General features: G+C 41.8%; 2 protein-coding genes across 3 annotated transcripts in view; one reads left to right on the forward strand and one right to left on the reverse strand.

Moving 5' to 3' along the window:
* The window catches only part of CCNB3 (cyclin B3), a 90,055-nt gene extending 89,487 nt beyond the window's left edge, over positions 1–568 (reverse strand). Inside the window, exon 1 of the mRNA XM_072816707.1 lies at positions 507–568. The gene's annotated coding sequence lies outside the window, so the exon portion shown is untranslated. The remainder of the gene's footprint in view (positions 1–506) is intronic.
* A 3,923-nt stretch (positions 569–4,491) lies between these two features.
* Positions 4,492–14,921, forward strand: AKAP4 (A-kinase anchoring protein 4). Of its 2 annotated transcripts, none has more exons than XM_072815211.1 (6): positions 4,492–4,651; positions 6,896–6,991; positions 8,244–8,294; positions 8,849–8,950; positions 11,399–13,537; positions 14,581–14,921. In XM_072815211.1, the coding sequence occupies exons 2-6, from the start codon at positions 6,896–6,898 to the stop codon at positions 14,734–14,736; spliced, it is 2,544 nt and encodes an 847-aa protein (XP_072671312.1). In that variant the 5' UTR covers positions 4,492–4,651; the 3' UTR covers positions 14,737–14,921. The 2 variants fall into 2 exon arrangements, with proteins under 2 accessions (XP_072671312.1, XP_072671313.1); XM_072815212.1 differs by lacking the exon at positions 4,492–4,651 and adding an exon at positions 5,212–5,369.
* The last annotated feature ends 2,815 nt before the right edge of the window (positions 14,922–17,736 follow it).

The raw sequence follows: 17,736 nt of genomic DNA on the forward strand, positions 1-17,736 counted from the left end.
CATCCTTAACCGGTGGCGGGGGGAGGGGGAGGGAGGAACGCCCACCAATGCTATGGGGGAACTCGGCTACACAGGCTTCCAGATCCCCTTCCTCTCCTCCAAGAGTCTTGGTTTAAAACGTGCAATTCACTGACAAAGATTAAAAACTCTGTCGCCAGTTAATGCTATACTTAGTATAGTATTAGAAAGTATATACTTTCGTCAGACGTTCCAGACGTTTGTTGGTTTCAAAGGAAAACAACAACAACAAAGACAAAATCCGACTCATAGCCTACTTTCCTCAGCTACCTCTCCACAGCTCTGACCAGAAAATTCGTTTATAGACTTACATCCGTAAGGCAAAAGGCCCTGTGAGCGCCTAGGAAATGAAGTTGTACCTCGCGCGAGCCCTAGCCAGCTTGAAACCAACGCCTCGCTTTGTCAAAGGGACTCTCCCCAAGTAGCGGGAAACAAACAAAAGGAGGCACAAAGCAAAACACGGAGAGGGGGCCGGAGAAGTGACTGACCGCTTCAGAGCGACCGGCTGCAGAAAATGCCGCCTCAGCAAATGGGTCCCGGAGCCAGCCGGTCCGACCCCACCGTTCTCACCAGCAGGGGGAGGTAGCGGATCGACGCTTTGCTCGGTCACACTCGAAACCACCAGATGGGGCCAAAAGATCAGAGTAGGTACCCCCTACCCCCACCCCTTAGCCTTTTCTTTTTCTCGAGGGAAATTTCTCTTCTGCCTCTTGGGAGCCCAGAAGAAAGAAAAGGGGTGCCACTCCCCGCGCGCGCACACCCACCTCCAAAATAATGGAAGTGGGGAGAGCCTCATCTAGCCGGCTCTCCCAACCTCTCCGCCAAAGGGCCGCGCATTGACAAAATCGGGTTTACAATAGTATCCGTTTCTTAAGGCCGTATGACAATCAAATGAGATGATGCAGGTAAAACAGTACTGAACAGATTTTCAGTGTGGGAATTGCGTCTCTCAGAAGCAGACTGCCCACTGAAATATTATTACAGATCCCAGGACTCCGCGGCTTCTGAACTGTTGGCTGCCTGAAATTCCAAAGACGTTATTATTTGCTCCCTGAGCCCAGCCGTGTGCCCAGTATTGCAGGCAGATTCGATGAGAGACGCAGGAACTGCCCGTCAGGCTTTCAACGCAGGTGATCCAGGGATAGGAAAAGTTAATTAACTCTACAAGACCGGATCTAGTAAATGTCAGATGAATTATACAGACAAGAAGCAAATGTTCTAGGAAATCAGAGGAGGGAAATTTCCCAATTATAAGAGGGAGGAGCCTGACCAGAAATGGCCACTGCCACGCCAAGCCCACCTTTCACAAATAGCTATTAAGTCATTTTCTACAACAAGGCAATAGAACAGATCTTAGCTGCCTAATTAAGCCTCTTCCAAACAGGAAACCCCAACATTATCTAAGAGATCCCTTTTCTTTAACAGCTTCCCTCTAGAATAAAAAACGAGAATATTAATAGCATTTTAAAGTCCTTTATTTTCTCCCTCCACTGCTTCAATCACTCATAGAAAAGGCCAGACAGATATGCACAATACAAACATAACATAAATACTTAACAGAAGTAATTGTGCAGCACCATTGCCATGATTTTTCACTTCAGTATGGTTGCCTGAAGCTGCTCTAAATGACATTGTGTATTTTCATGTCTGGAAAATAATTCGGGGGGCAGGGAGAAGTGAAGTTCCCATTTGTGTTGGGCCACAATAAATAATGTCTGTTAATCACTGGTATCACCATGCATTTTCCAAATGGTAGTAGTGTCATCTCATAAACTAAATTAGGCTGCCTAATCTGAGACTAGAAGATATTTGGTGAGACTAACAGACAGACATTGATTTCATGAAGACTGATAGTTCAACTCATTTAAATTTCAATTTGCTATTATTCATAACAATTACACAGGTCCCATTTTTATTATCTTAAATAGCCCTTTCAAACCAAATGTAAACTGAAAGCATAGTTTAAAGTGTTGATTTGTACAATTACTCGCAAGTTTGTATGGAAGAGATGTTCGAGTAGAATAAACAAAGTTAGAAAACGGTTGACAATGGTTCAGAAAAAAAGAAAAGACAATAAAGCTTCTATGTTTAACGTCTCTATGTTTGGCCCTTAAAGGCTAATCTAAGTGCATAGAACTTCACACATATTCACACACTAACATAGCATACTCCTTCTTTTGACTCTTTGAACATCCTTCTCCCTCACCCATCTGTTCTCACCTCTAGTCAGTGTAAGCTGGTCTGAAAATCAGCAGCCCCCAAGAAAGATGAGGCAGAAGATACACTGTAACCTCTGACTGAGACTCCTCACATTTTTGTTGTTGGTTTCCCAGCCAAATGCTGCTCTTGTTTGCTCCTGGTTAGCCTCCAGGATGACAGGATTGGGGTGCCATGGGACAGGGCTCTAATCATCTGTAATAGTTCTCTTTTTGTCATTCAGGGGATTTGGTAAGATATTTTCCAGGCCCAGATCATAGTTGTTTCCTTCTGGGCTGGGAGACATAGAGACTTTTTGTTTTTTAATCTTAGGGATATACATTCTTCTGCTTGGAGAATAAATACATGTTTTCTTCCTTTGCTTTTTATTCTGCAGACATGAGCCAGACACAGGAGCTCCAGCTTTTTCTATAATCATCAAAAGTTCTCAACAAAAAGGTGATATAGGAAAAGCAAGTCTTGTACTTCAGATTTTAGCTCATCACCACCAACAAAGCCTCTCTCTTTGACCAAAATGTATTTTTTAAAGATTTCGTTTATTTATTCATGAGAGACATAGAGAGAGAGGCAGAGACATAGGCAGAGGGAGAAGCAGGCTCCCTGTAGGGAGCCTGATGTGGGACTCGATCCTGGGACCCCAGCCAGGATCATGCCCTGAGCCAAAAGCAGATGCTCAACCACTGATCCACCCAGGCGTCCTGACCAAAATGTACTTTTTTAAAAAATAAGTTGTATATATTTAAGGTATACAACATGATGATTTGATATAGTCAGGCTCCTCTGAGACTTCTCAACTAGGCCTTAACCTTGGCTTATAACAACTGCAACTTTGGGCACAAACGATATCATCCATTCCTGGGGTGCCTGGGTGGCTCAGTTGGTTAAGCGTCAGCCTTTGGCTCAGGTCATGATCCCAGAGTCCTGGGTCCTGGGTTCTGAGTCCTGGGATTGAGCCCCATGTCAGACTCCCTCCTCAGCAGGGAGTCTTGTCTGCTCTCTCTCCCTTTGTCTCTTCCCTTGCTTCTGCTCTCTCTCTTTCTCTCAGAAAAATAAATAAAATCTTTTAAAAATATATCATCCATTCCGTACATTAAGAGACTTGAACAAACACTAACAGTTTCTGTCAGCTCAAGGCCACGTCCCTAGGATGATGACCCCAACCTCCTTTAAAGGCCTGCCTAAGAAAGTTCAACCCTGACAGAAGAATTTACTGTTTGTGTCAGCCAAAACCTGATTATAGGCCCCTGACCTCCCTTTTCTTAGAACATTTACTTTAGAAAACCTGTCATTGTAAATCCTTTCTCTGTTCCTTTGAGAGCTATCTTCTACAACCCAGAAATATTTTTCTCAAGGACCTGGGAGCCATCCCTTTGAAATGTAATCATCAAGAAAGAAGGACCCTTGTTTCCTAATCTCTATGAAAGGGTAGGAACCTAACTTTGATACCAGTTAGCACACACAGTTGCCCTAATCGCACTGATCACACCTCCCCCGCCAACACACACACACACACACACACACACACACACACACACACTTCCCCTGAGCATTTTTTCCTTTAGCACACCCCAGCATTTAAAACACCTTCTGCTTCTTGTTTCAGTGGATCTGAGCTTTGTTCCTTTGAAGACTCTTCCTTACTGCAGTAGCCTGAATAAAATCTGTCTTGCCACTTTCAACAAATGTATAGCTCTATTTCTCTTTGATGCCATGAACTAACAAGATCAAAACTGTAGAGTGGGGATAAGATATGCAGTCTCAGGGGTAACAAGGAAAGGAAGAAATTGAAGTAGACCAAGAATACAAAACTCTATTATTTGGGATATCATCCCAGCTTATTTTTAATTCAGATACATTTATTCACACACATGAGGTTAAAGTGGAAACATGTGGGAAAAGGGCAAGAAGAAGATAAGACAAGTCTTGGGCACAATGTGAGCCATTTGATGATGGGTTAATGTTTCCAAACTGGGGCTAAACTAAAGGCATCTCAAAGTCTAACAGAAATCCTCTAAAGAATATGGTAGCCTGCAACCCAGCACTGGCCATATAATGAAAAAGAATAAGCCGGGCTCAGGTCCTTTCATAGCTTAAAAAAGTCTGTGCAAGCTGACCATATCCCAGGTAGACTGGCCTTTTTTCTGGGATAATTATGTCTCATGATGAAAGTTAGAGCTTGCAGAATCCTAAGAATGGAGCCCCCAACTTTATGTTGTCACTGTTCTCTATAGAAACAGCGATGTCATGAAGTAGAAATTCTGGTGTCAGCTGGCAGGGAAGGCTTTAGGAGAGTATGGAGGGTTGAGGAAAGAAGTAACATCTTGGGTCAGACTGGAGGGGTCATCACAGCATCCCAATTAACAAAAAAGAAATCATTCCAAGCTTCTACAGAATAGCCTACTCTGCTACTACAAAGGTAAGGGCATCTTCTGACTTCTTTTTGACTAGCTAAGGGGGTGTCTTGATAGTGAGGTGAAACCACAAACTATTAAGGCAGCCTCCCAACTTTCTATTTTTACTCTCAGGATAACCAGACAGGACTTAGCCATTTTTTCTGTTTCTACGTAAATCCAAAGATCTCTTGCCACATAACTCTGAATCTCTAGTGGGAAACCCAAAGAGAAATAAGACAAGATGTGAAAGTTAATACTGTATTATTCATAAAGGCTAGTGGTGATTCTGTATGTGAAAAATACAGACCCCCACCAAACTGGTAACTAATATGATTAGATTGTTCTGGAAACAAGAAGAGGAAAGAGAAAGGAAGTCTGAAGGGATTATAAATTGGACAAAATGTGAAATAAATATGTGTGCCCTCCTAGAAAAAGGTTGTTGTACAGTAGACAGCCTGAGTGCTTTTGATGTGAAGGGCAACTGAGTTTGCCAGACTGCCACGCCTTTGCTGAGGTTGCTAGTTTCAGGCATTGTGACCCAACCAACCATGTTGTCATACCCCAGGGTCAGAGGCAGCAGGGAAAAGCCTGGCCCATCAGTCTCGTCCAACTGCTGACGGGGGTGGCAGCCAGCTGCAGGTGCCCAAGAACTTGGCACTGCCCAGTTCCATCTAAAGGGGCACATCTCCCTTCTGGGTGGCACAATTTCAGCCAAAAGCCTAAAATAGCTTCATTATCAAGGTAATGAGTCCACAATTTTTTTCATTCTTTAGGATTTGGACTGAGGCTGTATCCAAATCATATGAAGTACCTCTATGACTCCCCTTCTTTTTTTCTACGCTAGTCATCTCTTAGCTTTGTTTGTTTGTTTGTTTGTTTGTTTGTTTGTTTGTTTTTAAGAAACTCCCTCTTCTGAGCGGGTGTGGGAAGGCCTTTCCTAAAACCTTTTCAGGGATGGGTTTCAGGGAAGTGAGGACCCAAAAAGATCTGTGTCAGGGGAATGACAAAGAATAGAAATGTAATATTATCATGTGAAAAGATAACCAGAGGATTGATGTCATAAAAATGTTGAGAGGGAGAGAGAGGGAGGGGAGGAGGGAAGGAGGAGGGAGGAGGGCAGGGGAGAGGGAGGAAGGGAGGAGTAAGGCGGAAGGGGAAAAAGAGGGAGAGAGAGAAGGAGGAGGAAAGGAGAGAGAGAGGGAGGGGAAAGGAAGAAGGGAGACAGAGAAGGAACTAGAGGTTAAAAGGGGTGTCCATTTTGAAGGAAGTTGGGGGAAAGGAATTCAACAGCCCTCTAATAACTTAGCAAAAAAACCTCTCTTGTTAAATTTTAAAAAGAAATCAAATTCAAGCTCCAAAACAATTCTACTGAGCTCTTAACTGTATCTTCCTGAACATAGATCTGAGGTCTTACATAGCAAAAATTAGCTAGTGGCTCTGCCATTTCCCTTAGACTTTAAGTTCCGGGCCAGGGTTGGAGGTGGCAAGGGGGCTAAAGGTAGTTGGCAGAGGTTCTTTTTTCTTTCAAAATTAAAATTAAACTTGGGCTATAGGATCAGGGTCTGGTCTTCCCTCAGACATTTGTCTCTTGGTTATATTTATAGCTATTAGACTTTTCTCAACATTCAGAAACTCATTCTATATGTTGGAATCTTATATGTTTTGATAAAAAAAGGACTATTTATTCACTGTACTGGTATTGACCCTAATCTTTTCCAATGGCCCTGTGTAATAAGTATTAGGGATATTTACCTAATTTTACTTTCTTTAATGTAATGAGAAAGACTCTGATTGAACTGGAGTTAGCTAAAATTCAGTTAAAGAGGATGAGGTGAGCTTTATTCTTTGAGGTACTCAAGAGTGAGTAAACAAGAGCAGACACAGATGAGATTTAGTGGAGTTGGGTAGAAGCAAATCATTAAATTTTATCCTCACAGTCTCTAGATCTTTAAGTTTGCTTCCCAGCCTGCCATTTTTCTGACTGGCTTTCTCACAAGTTAATACAATACTCCCATGATTCCAAATACTTGGTGTGAGGAGTATAAATGAAAGGAGACTAAGGACCGTGTTAAAAGATAATGATTTGATTATCAAACTCAAACATTTCATAGTGTCCTTCCTTCTTTGCTCACCCCACAGTTCCTAACCTAAACCTGATTGAGACAAGAGATGGGTTTCAGAAAGCCCTTCAGAGGTTCTTATCCAAACTCAGCTAGTTTCTAAAAACCATATACAAATATTCGGATTTCTTTTCTTTCTGTTTACAGATGTCTGATGATATTGACTGGTTACACAGCCGCAGGGGCGTGTGCAAGGTAGATCTCTACAGCCCAACAGGACAGCAAGATCAGGACCGGAAAGTGGTAAGATAAAAAATTACCAAGGAGTAGAAAGGTTTGGTGTATAAGTATAAATATCCTGGAACCCAGGATAGACTAATGGAGAGTGATACTGTGATGTCTCTAAGCAACCAAGCTCAATGAGGTCTGTGGGGGATCAGTGTGCTTTATACATCACACAAGGACGAATTAAGGGAGAGGCGGAACCATATGTGATATAAAGGACCTGGGGAGGGAGGACTAAGGGGGAGCCTGTGGGAGGGAGGAGTGGTGGTTGCCTAGTTACCAGCCCCTATTACCTAACACTTCTGAAGTCACAATGTCACCTAGCTACCAGTAAGTTACACTAAAGTGGGACTCCCTCAAGAGGGCAAAATGCTTCATGCTCTGCTTCCCAAACTTTGAGTGATTTGCGTAGTACTTCACATTTTTATCATGTTCAAGTGCCACTTATACTATTATTTACTTAATATGTGTTTTTGCAATGTTTTTAAAAATGAATTTAAATTCAAATACATTTAAAAATTACCATCACCCTAAGCATTAGTGTCCACAATGCCACAGGTTTGATGTTTTAGGGTGTATTTTCCAAATAAACAACAAATGTACCTATTAAATACAAACATCTATTTATGTACCACCTAAAATATCCTATATCATTAATAGTAAAAATACCACATTTGGGGAACACTATAGCAGAAAGTGCTCTAAACTGGGAGCCCAGAGAATCAACTTCTAATGAAAGTTCCACCTGGGATCCCTGGGTGGCGCAGCGGTTTAGCGCCTGCCCTTGGCCCAGGGCGCGATCCTGGAGACCGGGGATCGAATCCCACATCGGGCTCCCGGTGCATGGAGCCTGCTTCTCCCTCTGCCTATGTCTCTGCCTCTCTCTCTCTCTCTCTGTGACTATCATAAATAAATAAAAAATTAAAAAAAAAAAGAAAGTTCCACCTTTGAGTTTGTGTCAGTTGGGCAAGCCACCTTTCTTCTCAGTTTTCTTAATAAATGTGGATATGATATTTTGGGCCTCTCTCTGACAGATAGGCATTCTCATTTAGGAGATATAGTAATGCTAAGTTTCTATGTGCCTAATAATAATTATATTAGCATTTTATGGAGTACTTACTATGTACAGGCACGCTGCTAAATGCTTTACATGCAGTATATCAATCAATCCTCTACTTTATAGAACCCTATAAGGTAGGCATTGTCATCTCCCAGAATGAGATTAAGGTGTTTAGAGTTTTTCTAAATTTACTCTTCTAATTTGATGCAGATATGCTTTGTTGATGTGTCCACCCTGAATGTGGAAGATAAAGATTCCAAGGTGAGTATTCTCTGTTTCCCTCATCTGGAATCAGTGCAAAACTGCCGAGAGGGTTATCAGTAACAGCATGAGGAAAGGGAAAGTTTGTGGCAGAGAGTGGAAAGGTAGAGGAGCCTCAAATGGAAAGCCATTGATTTTGCAAGCCAGGATCCCTAGTTCAGAATTTACGGTCACTCTTGATACCAAATCTCATTTTAGAAGCCACTTAAGTTGTTGGTACGGCTGAAAGAATTAAAGCAGCATGGAAAATAGTATATCAGAGAAGTGAGATTTAAAAAAAACCTGTCTAAAAGTTTGATGATTAATGAAATATAGTTCCTGAGACTGACAACTTTGTCAATATCTTCAGTGGGATTAGAGCAAGGAGAGTAGTAATTTGTGGTAGAAACTTTATCATTCTTCAAAGACTAGCTGGTATTACAGTCCTACTGCTCCTTCAGAAAGAAGAGGGATAATCAGAGACATAACAGTCATTTGAAGTCATTTTGAAGTGGTAGCCTAGGAAAGTCTCAAAAAGCAACTGTACATAAAAATCTTACCCCTTAATTCCATAGGATGCTGCTGGTTCCAGTTCAGAAGGTGACTTAAACTTGGGAAATCTGGAAGAAAAAGAGATTATTGTGATCAAGGATACTGAGAAGCAAGACCAGTCTAAGGTATGGTTAGCTTCTGAGCTCACCCTTTCTAATTCTCAGAGCCCAATATTGAGTCTGAGCCCAATATTGAGTCTGACTCTGGTTCAGAGATAGTAAGATAACTACTGTCATACAGGCCCATAAATTTTATTACTACGACATTCTAAAGAACATAGTCCTAAGTTTAGAGGCACGGTAAGTTCAATGCTCTTCTTATCATAATGAAGATATGGGCTTATAAGCAAGATCCTTTGCAATGTACTTTGCTGGCTTATAATAGGCTTGAGTGCCCTACATTGCTCAGAAACCAAGAAGAATGAATAAGGATATGGAGCAGAGTGAATCCACAATGACCAAGTACTATAGTTGCCTGGTTCCTACCCCCTTGTCTAAGAGATTACCTAGGCTATTGGGTACCATAAAGTTAGAACCAATTAGACTTGCATGCCACTGTTCCACACAGAGTCCTTTTGTTTTGTGTAAGTATTCTAGATTATATCTGTTAGGCTCCTCATTTGGGGTAGGCATTAAAGCACATGAGAAGTCACCCTCGCAGTCCTACATGCCTGGAGTGGCTGGTATTGGAGCAGAATATTTTGTTTTGGTGCAAAAGAGCCAAATATTTCTTTTTTCTATCTTCTTGGACTCATGCTATAATGAGAAATGTAATTTCTGGCCCCGGACACATTTGGAATGATGAGAGTGGCCCCTAAGGAAGGAAATGCCAGTTACAAAATATTCTCTAAATAGTTTTGGGTTCAGTTGGGGGTGGCCAACTCCATTTTGGAGTCTCAGGAAAGGAATAAATTATAACTAGTATTTATTTTTAAGAGTAGTCCATATTTCCTGCACACAAGGCAGATCTCCTTGATTGTATCAAGCCTATTTGCAAAAAGTTGACCTTATTGTTGACCTTATGTTTCCAGGAATTCTGTGAAAAGACCGGAGATGAAGCAATGGAAGGGGCAAAGAGGGGATTGGCACTAAGTGCCAAGTAGAAGATGTGTACAGTACAGATACACATATCCAGACTTGTGCATACACAGTCATAGGCATATAAATCTACACAAAGTGACACACACATTGATATATACATTTATACATATTAACAAAAAATAATTTATACAAGCAAAAGCATACTCCTGTCTGGCTACACATGACATTGACAAATATACACAAGCACTAATATAACAAACTTAATTCTTAAACAATGACTTACACACATACACAAAGATACACAGTTATACAATCAGATACCTTGACATGCTCATGTATGACACACATAAACATCCATGTATATATCCATGCACACCATGCATAAATGTATACTCACACACCCATAACATTTGATAAAAACACAGTGACCATATAGACTCAGCTATAAGCATACACACTTATAAATATACTTCATGTTGATACACACACATAGAAACTTAAACAAAATGATAGTCACTTATTTTTGTATGCATTGATACATACATTGACACAAATGCAAGAACATCCCCACTCATGTACTCACACACAAACTCAAATGCCACGGTGTGTGTGATACTGACACACATTCTCAAGCACAGACATAGCATATAAACATAACAAATGATAGCCAATTGACAGACTACACAGTCATTATACATTCACTTATTTATATGTACTCATATTTTAACATACACATTTATTAATATTTCATACATTAATTATACATTAATGTGTTAATGAGCATATATGTTAATATGTGAGTGTATGCTCTAATATACACAAATGCATTTATAGCTGCATGATACATGCTACTGGATTTATATCATAAATATATGCACATCATTTCAAATCAATTGCTTATTTACATATTCTCAGACACACTGATATACACACTCTTATGTTTATATTCCCACACACATAACAAAATATACACACTAACATGTACATGTTGGCTTATACAGTAGGCAGTGGGTATTGATGTCAACATATTATTTATTACACGTGCTTACACATACACATGTGCACTGACATACACATATACGGCAAACATACACATAGGCATTTTCACATTGCACAATACAGACTGACACATTCTCACATCTACTGAGATGTTCACACTTATGAATTGCTATATTGATGTGCATATGCACACAATGATATAAGGATACATTTTTGACATACATTTTGAGATAAGAACACATACACAGATGAAATCAACAAATAAATTGATATATAAATAGTTAAGTGTACAAATGTATATACTCAGCTTTTGCTGCTGCCACTTGTGTTTAAATGTGTATTAATGATTGCAATTGTATATTATGTTCCATGCAAATTCTAAAGGCCTAGTCCCTGATCTGTGCAGTTTAGAAGATCTATCTTATAAATAAAATTAGGGATAAAATATTTTTTTGTAAATAAAATAAGTAAATAAAATAAAAGAAAGAAGTACCCTACCCAAACTCTTATGGATAGGTGTTCTTCTTTTTTTAGACAGAGGGATCCGTGTGCCTTTTCAAACAAGCTCCCTCTGATCCCATAAGTGTCCTTAATTGGCTTCTCAATGACCTCCAGAAGTATGCCTTGGGTTTCCAACATGCACTGAGCCCCTCAACCTCTAGCTGTAAACATAAAGTAGGAGACACAGATGGCGAATATCACAAAATACCCTCCGGGAACTGCTACAGCGTCTATGCTGATCAAGTGAACATGGATTATATGGCCAACGGACCTCAAAGTCTACGTCTCGAAATAACAGCAGCCAAAAACACCAACAATAATCAGAGTCCTTCTACTCCTCCAGCAAAATCTCCTAGCAGTCAGAGGGCAGTTATTTCCCCTGATGGCGAATGTTCTATGGATGACCTTTCTTTCTATGTCAACCGACTATCTTCTCTGGTAATCCAGATGGCCCGTAAGGAAATCAAGGAGAAGTTGGAAGGTGGAAGCAAATGCCTTCATCATTCAATCTACCCATCCCCTGGGGACAAAGGGAAAAACAGCCCTCGCAGCCCTGTGAGCAAGATTGCTTCTGAAATGGCCCATGATGCTGTGGAATTGACCTCTGCAGAAATGCGAGGCACTGGGGAGGAGTGTAAGGAAGGTGGCCGGAAAACCTTCCTGTATAGTGAACTATCCAACAAGAACAAGAGTGGAGACAAACAGATGTGCCAAAGAGATAGCAAAGAATTTGCAGATTGTATCAGCAAAGGGCTCATGGTTTATGCAAATCAGGTGGCATCTGACATGATGGTCTCTGTTATGAAAACCTTGAAAATACATAGCTCTGGGAAGCCAATTCCGGCCTGTGTGGTCCTGAAGAGGGTGTTGTTAAAGCACACCAAAGAAATTGTGTCTGATTTGATTGATTCCTGCCTGAAGAACCTGCATAATATCACTGGGGTCCTGATGACTGACTCAGACTTTGTCTCAGCTGTCAAGAGGAATCTGTTCAACCACGGAAAACAAAATGCTGCAGATATCATGGAGGCTATGCTGAAGCGTCTGGTCAGTGCTCTTCTTGGCGAGAAGAAGGAGACTAAATGTCAGAGTCTGTCATACGCATCCTTGAAAGCGGGGTCCCATGACCCTAAATGCAAGAACCAAAGTCTTGAATTCTCAGCCGTGAAAGCTGAGATGAAGGGGAAGGACAAAGGCAAAATGAAACCAGAGCAGTGCAAGTCATTGACCAGTGCTGAAAAAGTCGGTGAACACATCCTCAAGGAGAGCCTGACCATGTGGAACCAAAAGCAAGGAAACCAAGGCAAGATGCCTGGCAAAGTATGTGCCAATAAAGAGGAAAAAAGAGAAAAGATCAGCCCTTCCACAGACTCACTGGCAAAGGACTTGATTGTGTCTGCCCTTACGCTGATCCAGTACCATCTGACCCAGCAGGCCAAAGGCAAAGATGCATGTGAAGAAGATTGTCCTGGCTCTACCACAGGCTATATGACTCAGAGTGCCCAATACGAAAAGTGTGGAAGTGGACAAAGTGCCAAGGCACTCTCAATGAAACATCTAGAATCTCATGGAGCTCCTGGACCCTCTACCTCTCTAAAGGACAATCAACAGCTGGACTCCCAGAAGCTGGATATGTCAAACATCGTTCTAATGCTGATTCAGAAACTGCTTAGTGAGAGCCCCTTCAACTGTGATGACCTATGTGAAAGCGAGAACAAGCGTTCTGAGCCCAGGACAAACAAAGCAGCTTCCATGTCCAAGAAGTCTGACAGAGGGGAAGAACAATGCCAGGACAATCAAGAACTTGACTTTATCAGTGGGATGAAGCAAGTGAACCGCCAATTTATAGATCAACTGGTAGAATCTGTGATGAAGTTGTGCCTTATCATGGCTAAGTATAGTAATAATGGGGCAGCCCTCGCTGAGTTGGAGGAACAAGCAGCCTTGGCAAACAACCCCAATTACCAGGTTGGTGGCTCCAGGTGTAGTCAAGATGGTGCGATGTCACAGAACCATCAGGACTCTCCTGGACCTGAAGTCATAGTTAATAATCAGTGCTCAACAAGTAGCTTGCAGAAGCAGCTTCAGGCTGTCCTGCAGTGGATTGCAGCCTCCCAATTTAACGTTCCCATGCTCTACTTCATGGGAGATGATGATGGACAACTGGAGAAGGTAAGCAATGCAACAAGCACAAGAAGAAAAGAGGGTTGGAATGGGCAGGGGGAGGGAGGCAGCATGGTACTTAGAGTTCAGGAGCAGTCCAATTTTTTTCCCAATCCTATTCCTTACTATGCACTTCACAAACTGCTTTCACTTCACACAAAGACAAAAGGGGTTAACCGTGAACTAAATGGGGATCTGGATACCTCAAGGCCTGTGCATTTCCACCAAGACAAGGAGAGAGGTTAGCTCATTTTAACAGGACCCTTTCAACAAACTATTTGGTAACACATCTCAGGGAGCAATTTTTAAGTCTTACATTTTGAGTTTGAAGGGGTTGGAGAAAGAAAAAAAAAAAGGGAACTTCTCCCCAAACTCAGGGGTCCTGCAAGTGCCCCAAGAGTACTTGCCTTCTTAAATTTTTTGCCCGAGGCACCACACTTGTTTCACCCTAATCAGTTTCATAAAGGCCAGCATTCATAAACATAAAAGTTCTCTCTTCTCTCTCTTCTTTCTCTCTCTCTCTCTCTCTCTCTCTCTCTCTCTCACACACACACACACACACACACACACACACACACACCACAGCTGTGTTTTCTACATTACATGGAGTTAAATAAGATCCTGAACCAAATTATTTTCAGTCCAGGACCAGGAGATTGTCCCTACTTCCAATCTCATATTTTTTTCATAGTGAAGTTGGGAAATGGCAACCCCTAACCTTGACCTAGCAATAATCACAAACTAACTGAAGGACCTAGCACCTATAAGATGTATTTGGTGAACACACATGATCCCAGAGTTTGTTTTCTAAAGTTCAAAGAGAAAGTCCTGTGGCATTTTTATCTGTCATTGAAGGGGGGGGGGGCAAGGAAAAGGGAAAGCCCTGTCAGGAGCCTCCGGTCCTGGATCTGTGTCAGGCTTTACTCTAATCCTAGAAGCATGGGTGGGAAGATGAGTTCAGGGGTGACAGGGGTGGAGTGCTTCATTTAATCCATCCAGGTCCCTTCTCCAAAATTATTATGTGACTCAAAATACCTCTGCTCTCTCCACAGCTTCCTGAAGTTTCAGCTAAGGCGGCAGAGAAGGGGTACAGTGTAGGGGATCTTCTTCAAGAGGTCATGAAGTTTGCCAAGGAACGACAACTGGATGAAGCCGTGGGAAACATGGCTAGGAAACAACTGCTAGACTGGTTGCTCACTAACCTGTGAGCTAACAACTCCTTTGACTCCTCTCCATTTACCCCCCTAGCAGCATTCCATCCCAGCCTGAACACCCCACCCATCAGGCCAGTGAACTGCACATCACACAATTGTATTTCCCAATACATCTGAGCAGTTTGTGCAAATACAGGGTGTCCAAAAGCTGGGCAAGAACATGAATAAAAAAAATTAAAAAAGTGTAATTGTTTTTTTGATCAGATAGACCCAAGGCAAGGGAGGAGAATGGGTCTAATTCCAAGGACTGGTGATAGTGTTGGACTTGTGTCCAGATTTCACCCTGGGTTCTTTTCTGAGCACCCAAGACAGGGATATGACATATGTCCCAAGTCCCTAAGTAATTTGGTTTGTCCAAATGATCTCAGCTCACAATCTATTTAGAGTTTTGCCACCTGGAGCCTCCCTGTTTCTCTCAGAATTGCTCACCTAACTTGATATTTCCCCTCCTAATCCCAAGGATGCAGCCTCCTTGGTGTCTACTGAGAACTTGAAGATAGGCTATCTTACATGAAATCTAACTGAAAAAAGTAAGTATATTACCCATGGACATTGCTCATGCACACCCTCACTGTTCACTGCACATGGATAAATACTATCCAGATCTACAATTGGATCTGATCCTTTTAGGTGTGAATAAAGCATTCTTAGAAGTCATTTACTTCAACTGATGAGATGTCTTTGTCTTCCATGAGTCTGAGGGAAAATTCTGAGAATAAAGCTATAGGATGGTAAATTCATAGCCACCCTATGTGAATCCCAATGTATCTTTTGAGACTAGCACTAAATCCTCAGATTTGTTGCATGCTTCTCAGAAGCATGTTTCAATCATAATGCTAGAATTAATTGCAAATAAGATCAAGAGAGTGGTTTCAGCTGCGTGGTCCTCTGTTGGCTAGTTTGCTGTGGCATATGCTGGTGCCTTTGAGGTGTCATGGCTTAGTAGAAAAGCGTAGGATGTGAGATCCTTCTGGATTCAAAAGTCAAAACTTTTGCCTTTTACTAGTCACATGGCTTTACAGAGTTAACTAGACCCAGCCTGTTTCCTTACCTGTAAAGTATGGCCAAAAATTACCTTCACTACAGCTTCAAGTAGAGCAGTGGATGGGAGGATGCTTTACACAGGGGAATCTTGTTATAAATGTAGCTATATGAAGGAAGCTATACCCTGCAAAGCCCATCCTAGCACAGTCTCAAGGGCTTTTGATGTGCTTCCAAAGTGAAAGCAAGATGCTCTGAGTACGGGACCCGGTGAGGTACTTTTTGGGGGGACGTGAGCAGCACAGAGGCAAACATTGCCCACTTCTCCACAATGCCTGGACCAGTCAGAAGTAAAGGCAGGCCTCTTCAAAGCAGGACTTTTAAAACTACCCAATGCTGATGCATGCTAATCAAACCTTTTGCAGTCGCACTGGCCCCATGAAAAGCTTTGATGTTGAGCTACCACAGATCCTTCCCTTTCTCCTTGAAGAAAATCCCTAATAAACAAATCCTGGGACCAGGGATGGATTTCTGATGACTCAATCCTCCCTGAGCACAGCTGGTCCCATAGTAGTTTACTTCCTTGATTAACTTGGCTCTTGACTTGCTCCTGATTTTTATTATGAGATGGCCTTGGGGATTCCTTGGAACGTGGAAATAGAGCAAAGGAAGTTATATGTTCTGCTAAATGAGGGAAGTTGGGGCGAAATAGTCTCTAAGGGCCCTTCCAGTTCTGACATTTGAGGATTCTAAGAAAGCCTTTCTCTTCCATAGTTTCTCAAAGAAACTTGTGTGGATGAGGTAAGATTAGGGTGAGAAAACTTGATTTTTGCCAGAGCTGACAGACTCCAGCAGAGAAAGAAATCTTTGGTCCACAAAGGGCTCTGACAAGGGTCTGGAGGAACTCAACAGTCATTTGGGGTTTTTTCCTGGAGGGCGAGGCCCTGGCCTTTCACCTCTCTAAATGGAGAAGTGATCCCAGGCACCCTATTGGCAATGTGGCCATGCTCAATGGCAGCAGTTGAAAATAGACAAGGACTTTGGCTGAGGGGAGAGTCCCACATGTGATAGGGAAGGGACAATAGGAGCAAAAAGAGGGGGAATATATGAGTATCTCCTCGCAGATGACGAATTGGCTTGAAATATCTGACAGTCTTGGTGTCTCTGAACATCAGGCCTCCATTTCAAAAGAAAGTTGTGAGCAAAACTCATCTGGGAGGTCACCACAGGGCCCGGACTAAGCTGAAGTGAGGTGAGAGAGCCACTTGCCTCAGTGACAAAATTTAAGGCGGAACTGAAAACTCAGTAATCAGGAAAAAAGTTATCATGCACTATCTTAAAAAAAATTGAAACTAAGCCCGCCCAAATCCATGCTGAACAAACTATCAAAAATGGTAATACAGAAGATCAGTAACAGTACTGTGCCAGAACCATAATGGAGCATGAGATCAAAGGGAAAATTGGCAAGACTGATTTTATAGGAGTAACACTTTCTGGGAGATTTCCAGGGCGATATTTAGAGAATGTATCGCCCCAAAAACCTGTATCAGTACCAAAAAAGCAATAATTAAGTAAATCCCTGCCTTAAAAACTTAGGAAGAGAACAAGTAACAAGTCAAGTTTGGGAATGGGGAAATAAAATTTGGATCAAGGGGGACAAAACAAAGAAAAAGTTTCACTTAAGCCTTTAAAAATTCATTTTTTTTAAACCAGAGGGGGAGAGAAACCATAAGAGACTCTTAACTCTAGGAAACAGGGTCGCTGGAGAGGATGTGGGTGAGGGATTAGGGTAACTAGGTGATGGGCATTAAGGAGGGCACTTGATGGAATGAGCACTGGGCATGATACGCAACTGAGGAATCACTGAACTCTACCTCTGAAAGTAATAATACACCATATGTTAATTAAATTTTAAGTTTTAAAAAAACTTTAAAAATTCAAGGATGAGGAGTGGGGTGTTGCAGGGTTTTCTTTCTTGCTTAACCTGAGACTACATTGTTGCAAACAAAAGCT

Source organism: Canis lupus, chromosome X, assembly GCF_048164855.1.
Source record: "Canis lupus baileyi chromosome X, mCanLup2.hap1, whole genome shotgun sequence".
NCBI classification, from domain to species: domain Eukaryota; kingdom Metazoa; phylum Chordata; class Mammalia; order Carnivora; family Canidae; genus Canis; species Canis lupus.

Bases quoted from the DNA above. Each gene is read 5' to 3' on its own strand.
- AKAP4 (XM_072815211.1), top strand. From the start codon at position 6,896: ATGTCTGATGATATTGACTGGTTACACAGCCGCAGGGGCGTGTGCAAG. The intron at 6,992-8,243 runs GTAAGATAAAAA...AATTTGATGCAG, and splicing joins AAGATCAGGACCGGAAAGTG to ATATGCTTTGTTGATGTGTC. The intron at 13,538-14,580 runs GTAAGCAATGCA...CTCTCTCCACAG, and splicing joins ATGATGGACAACTGGAGAAG to CTTCCTGAAGTTTCAGCTAA.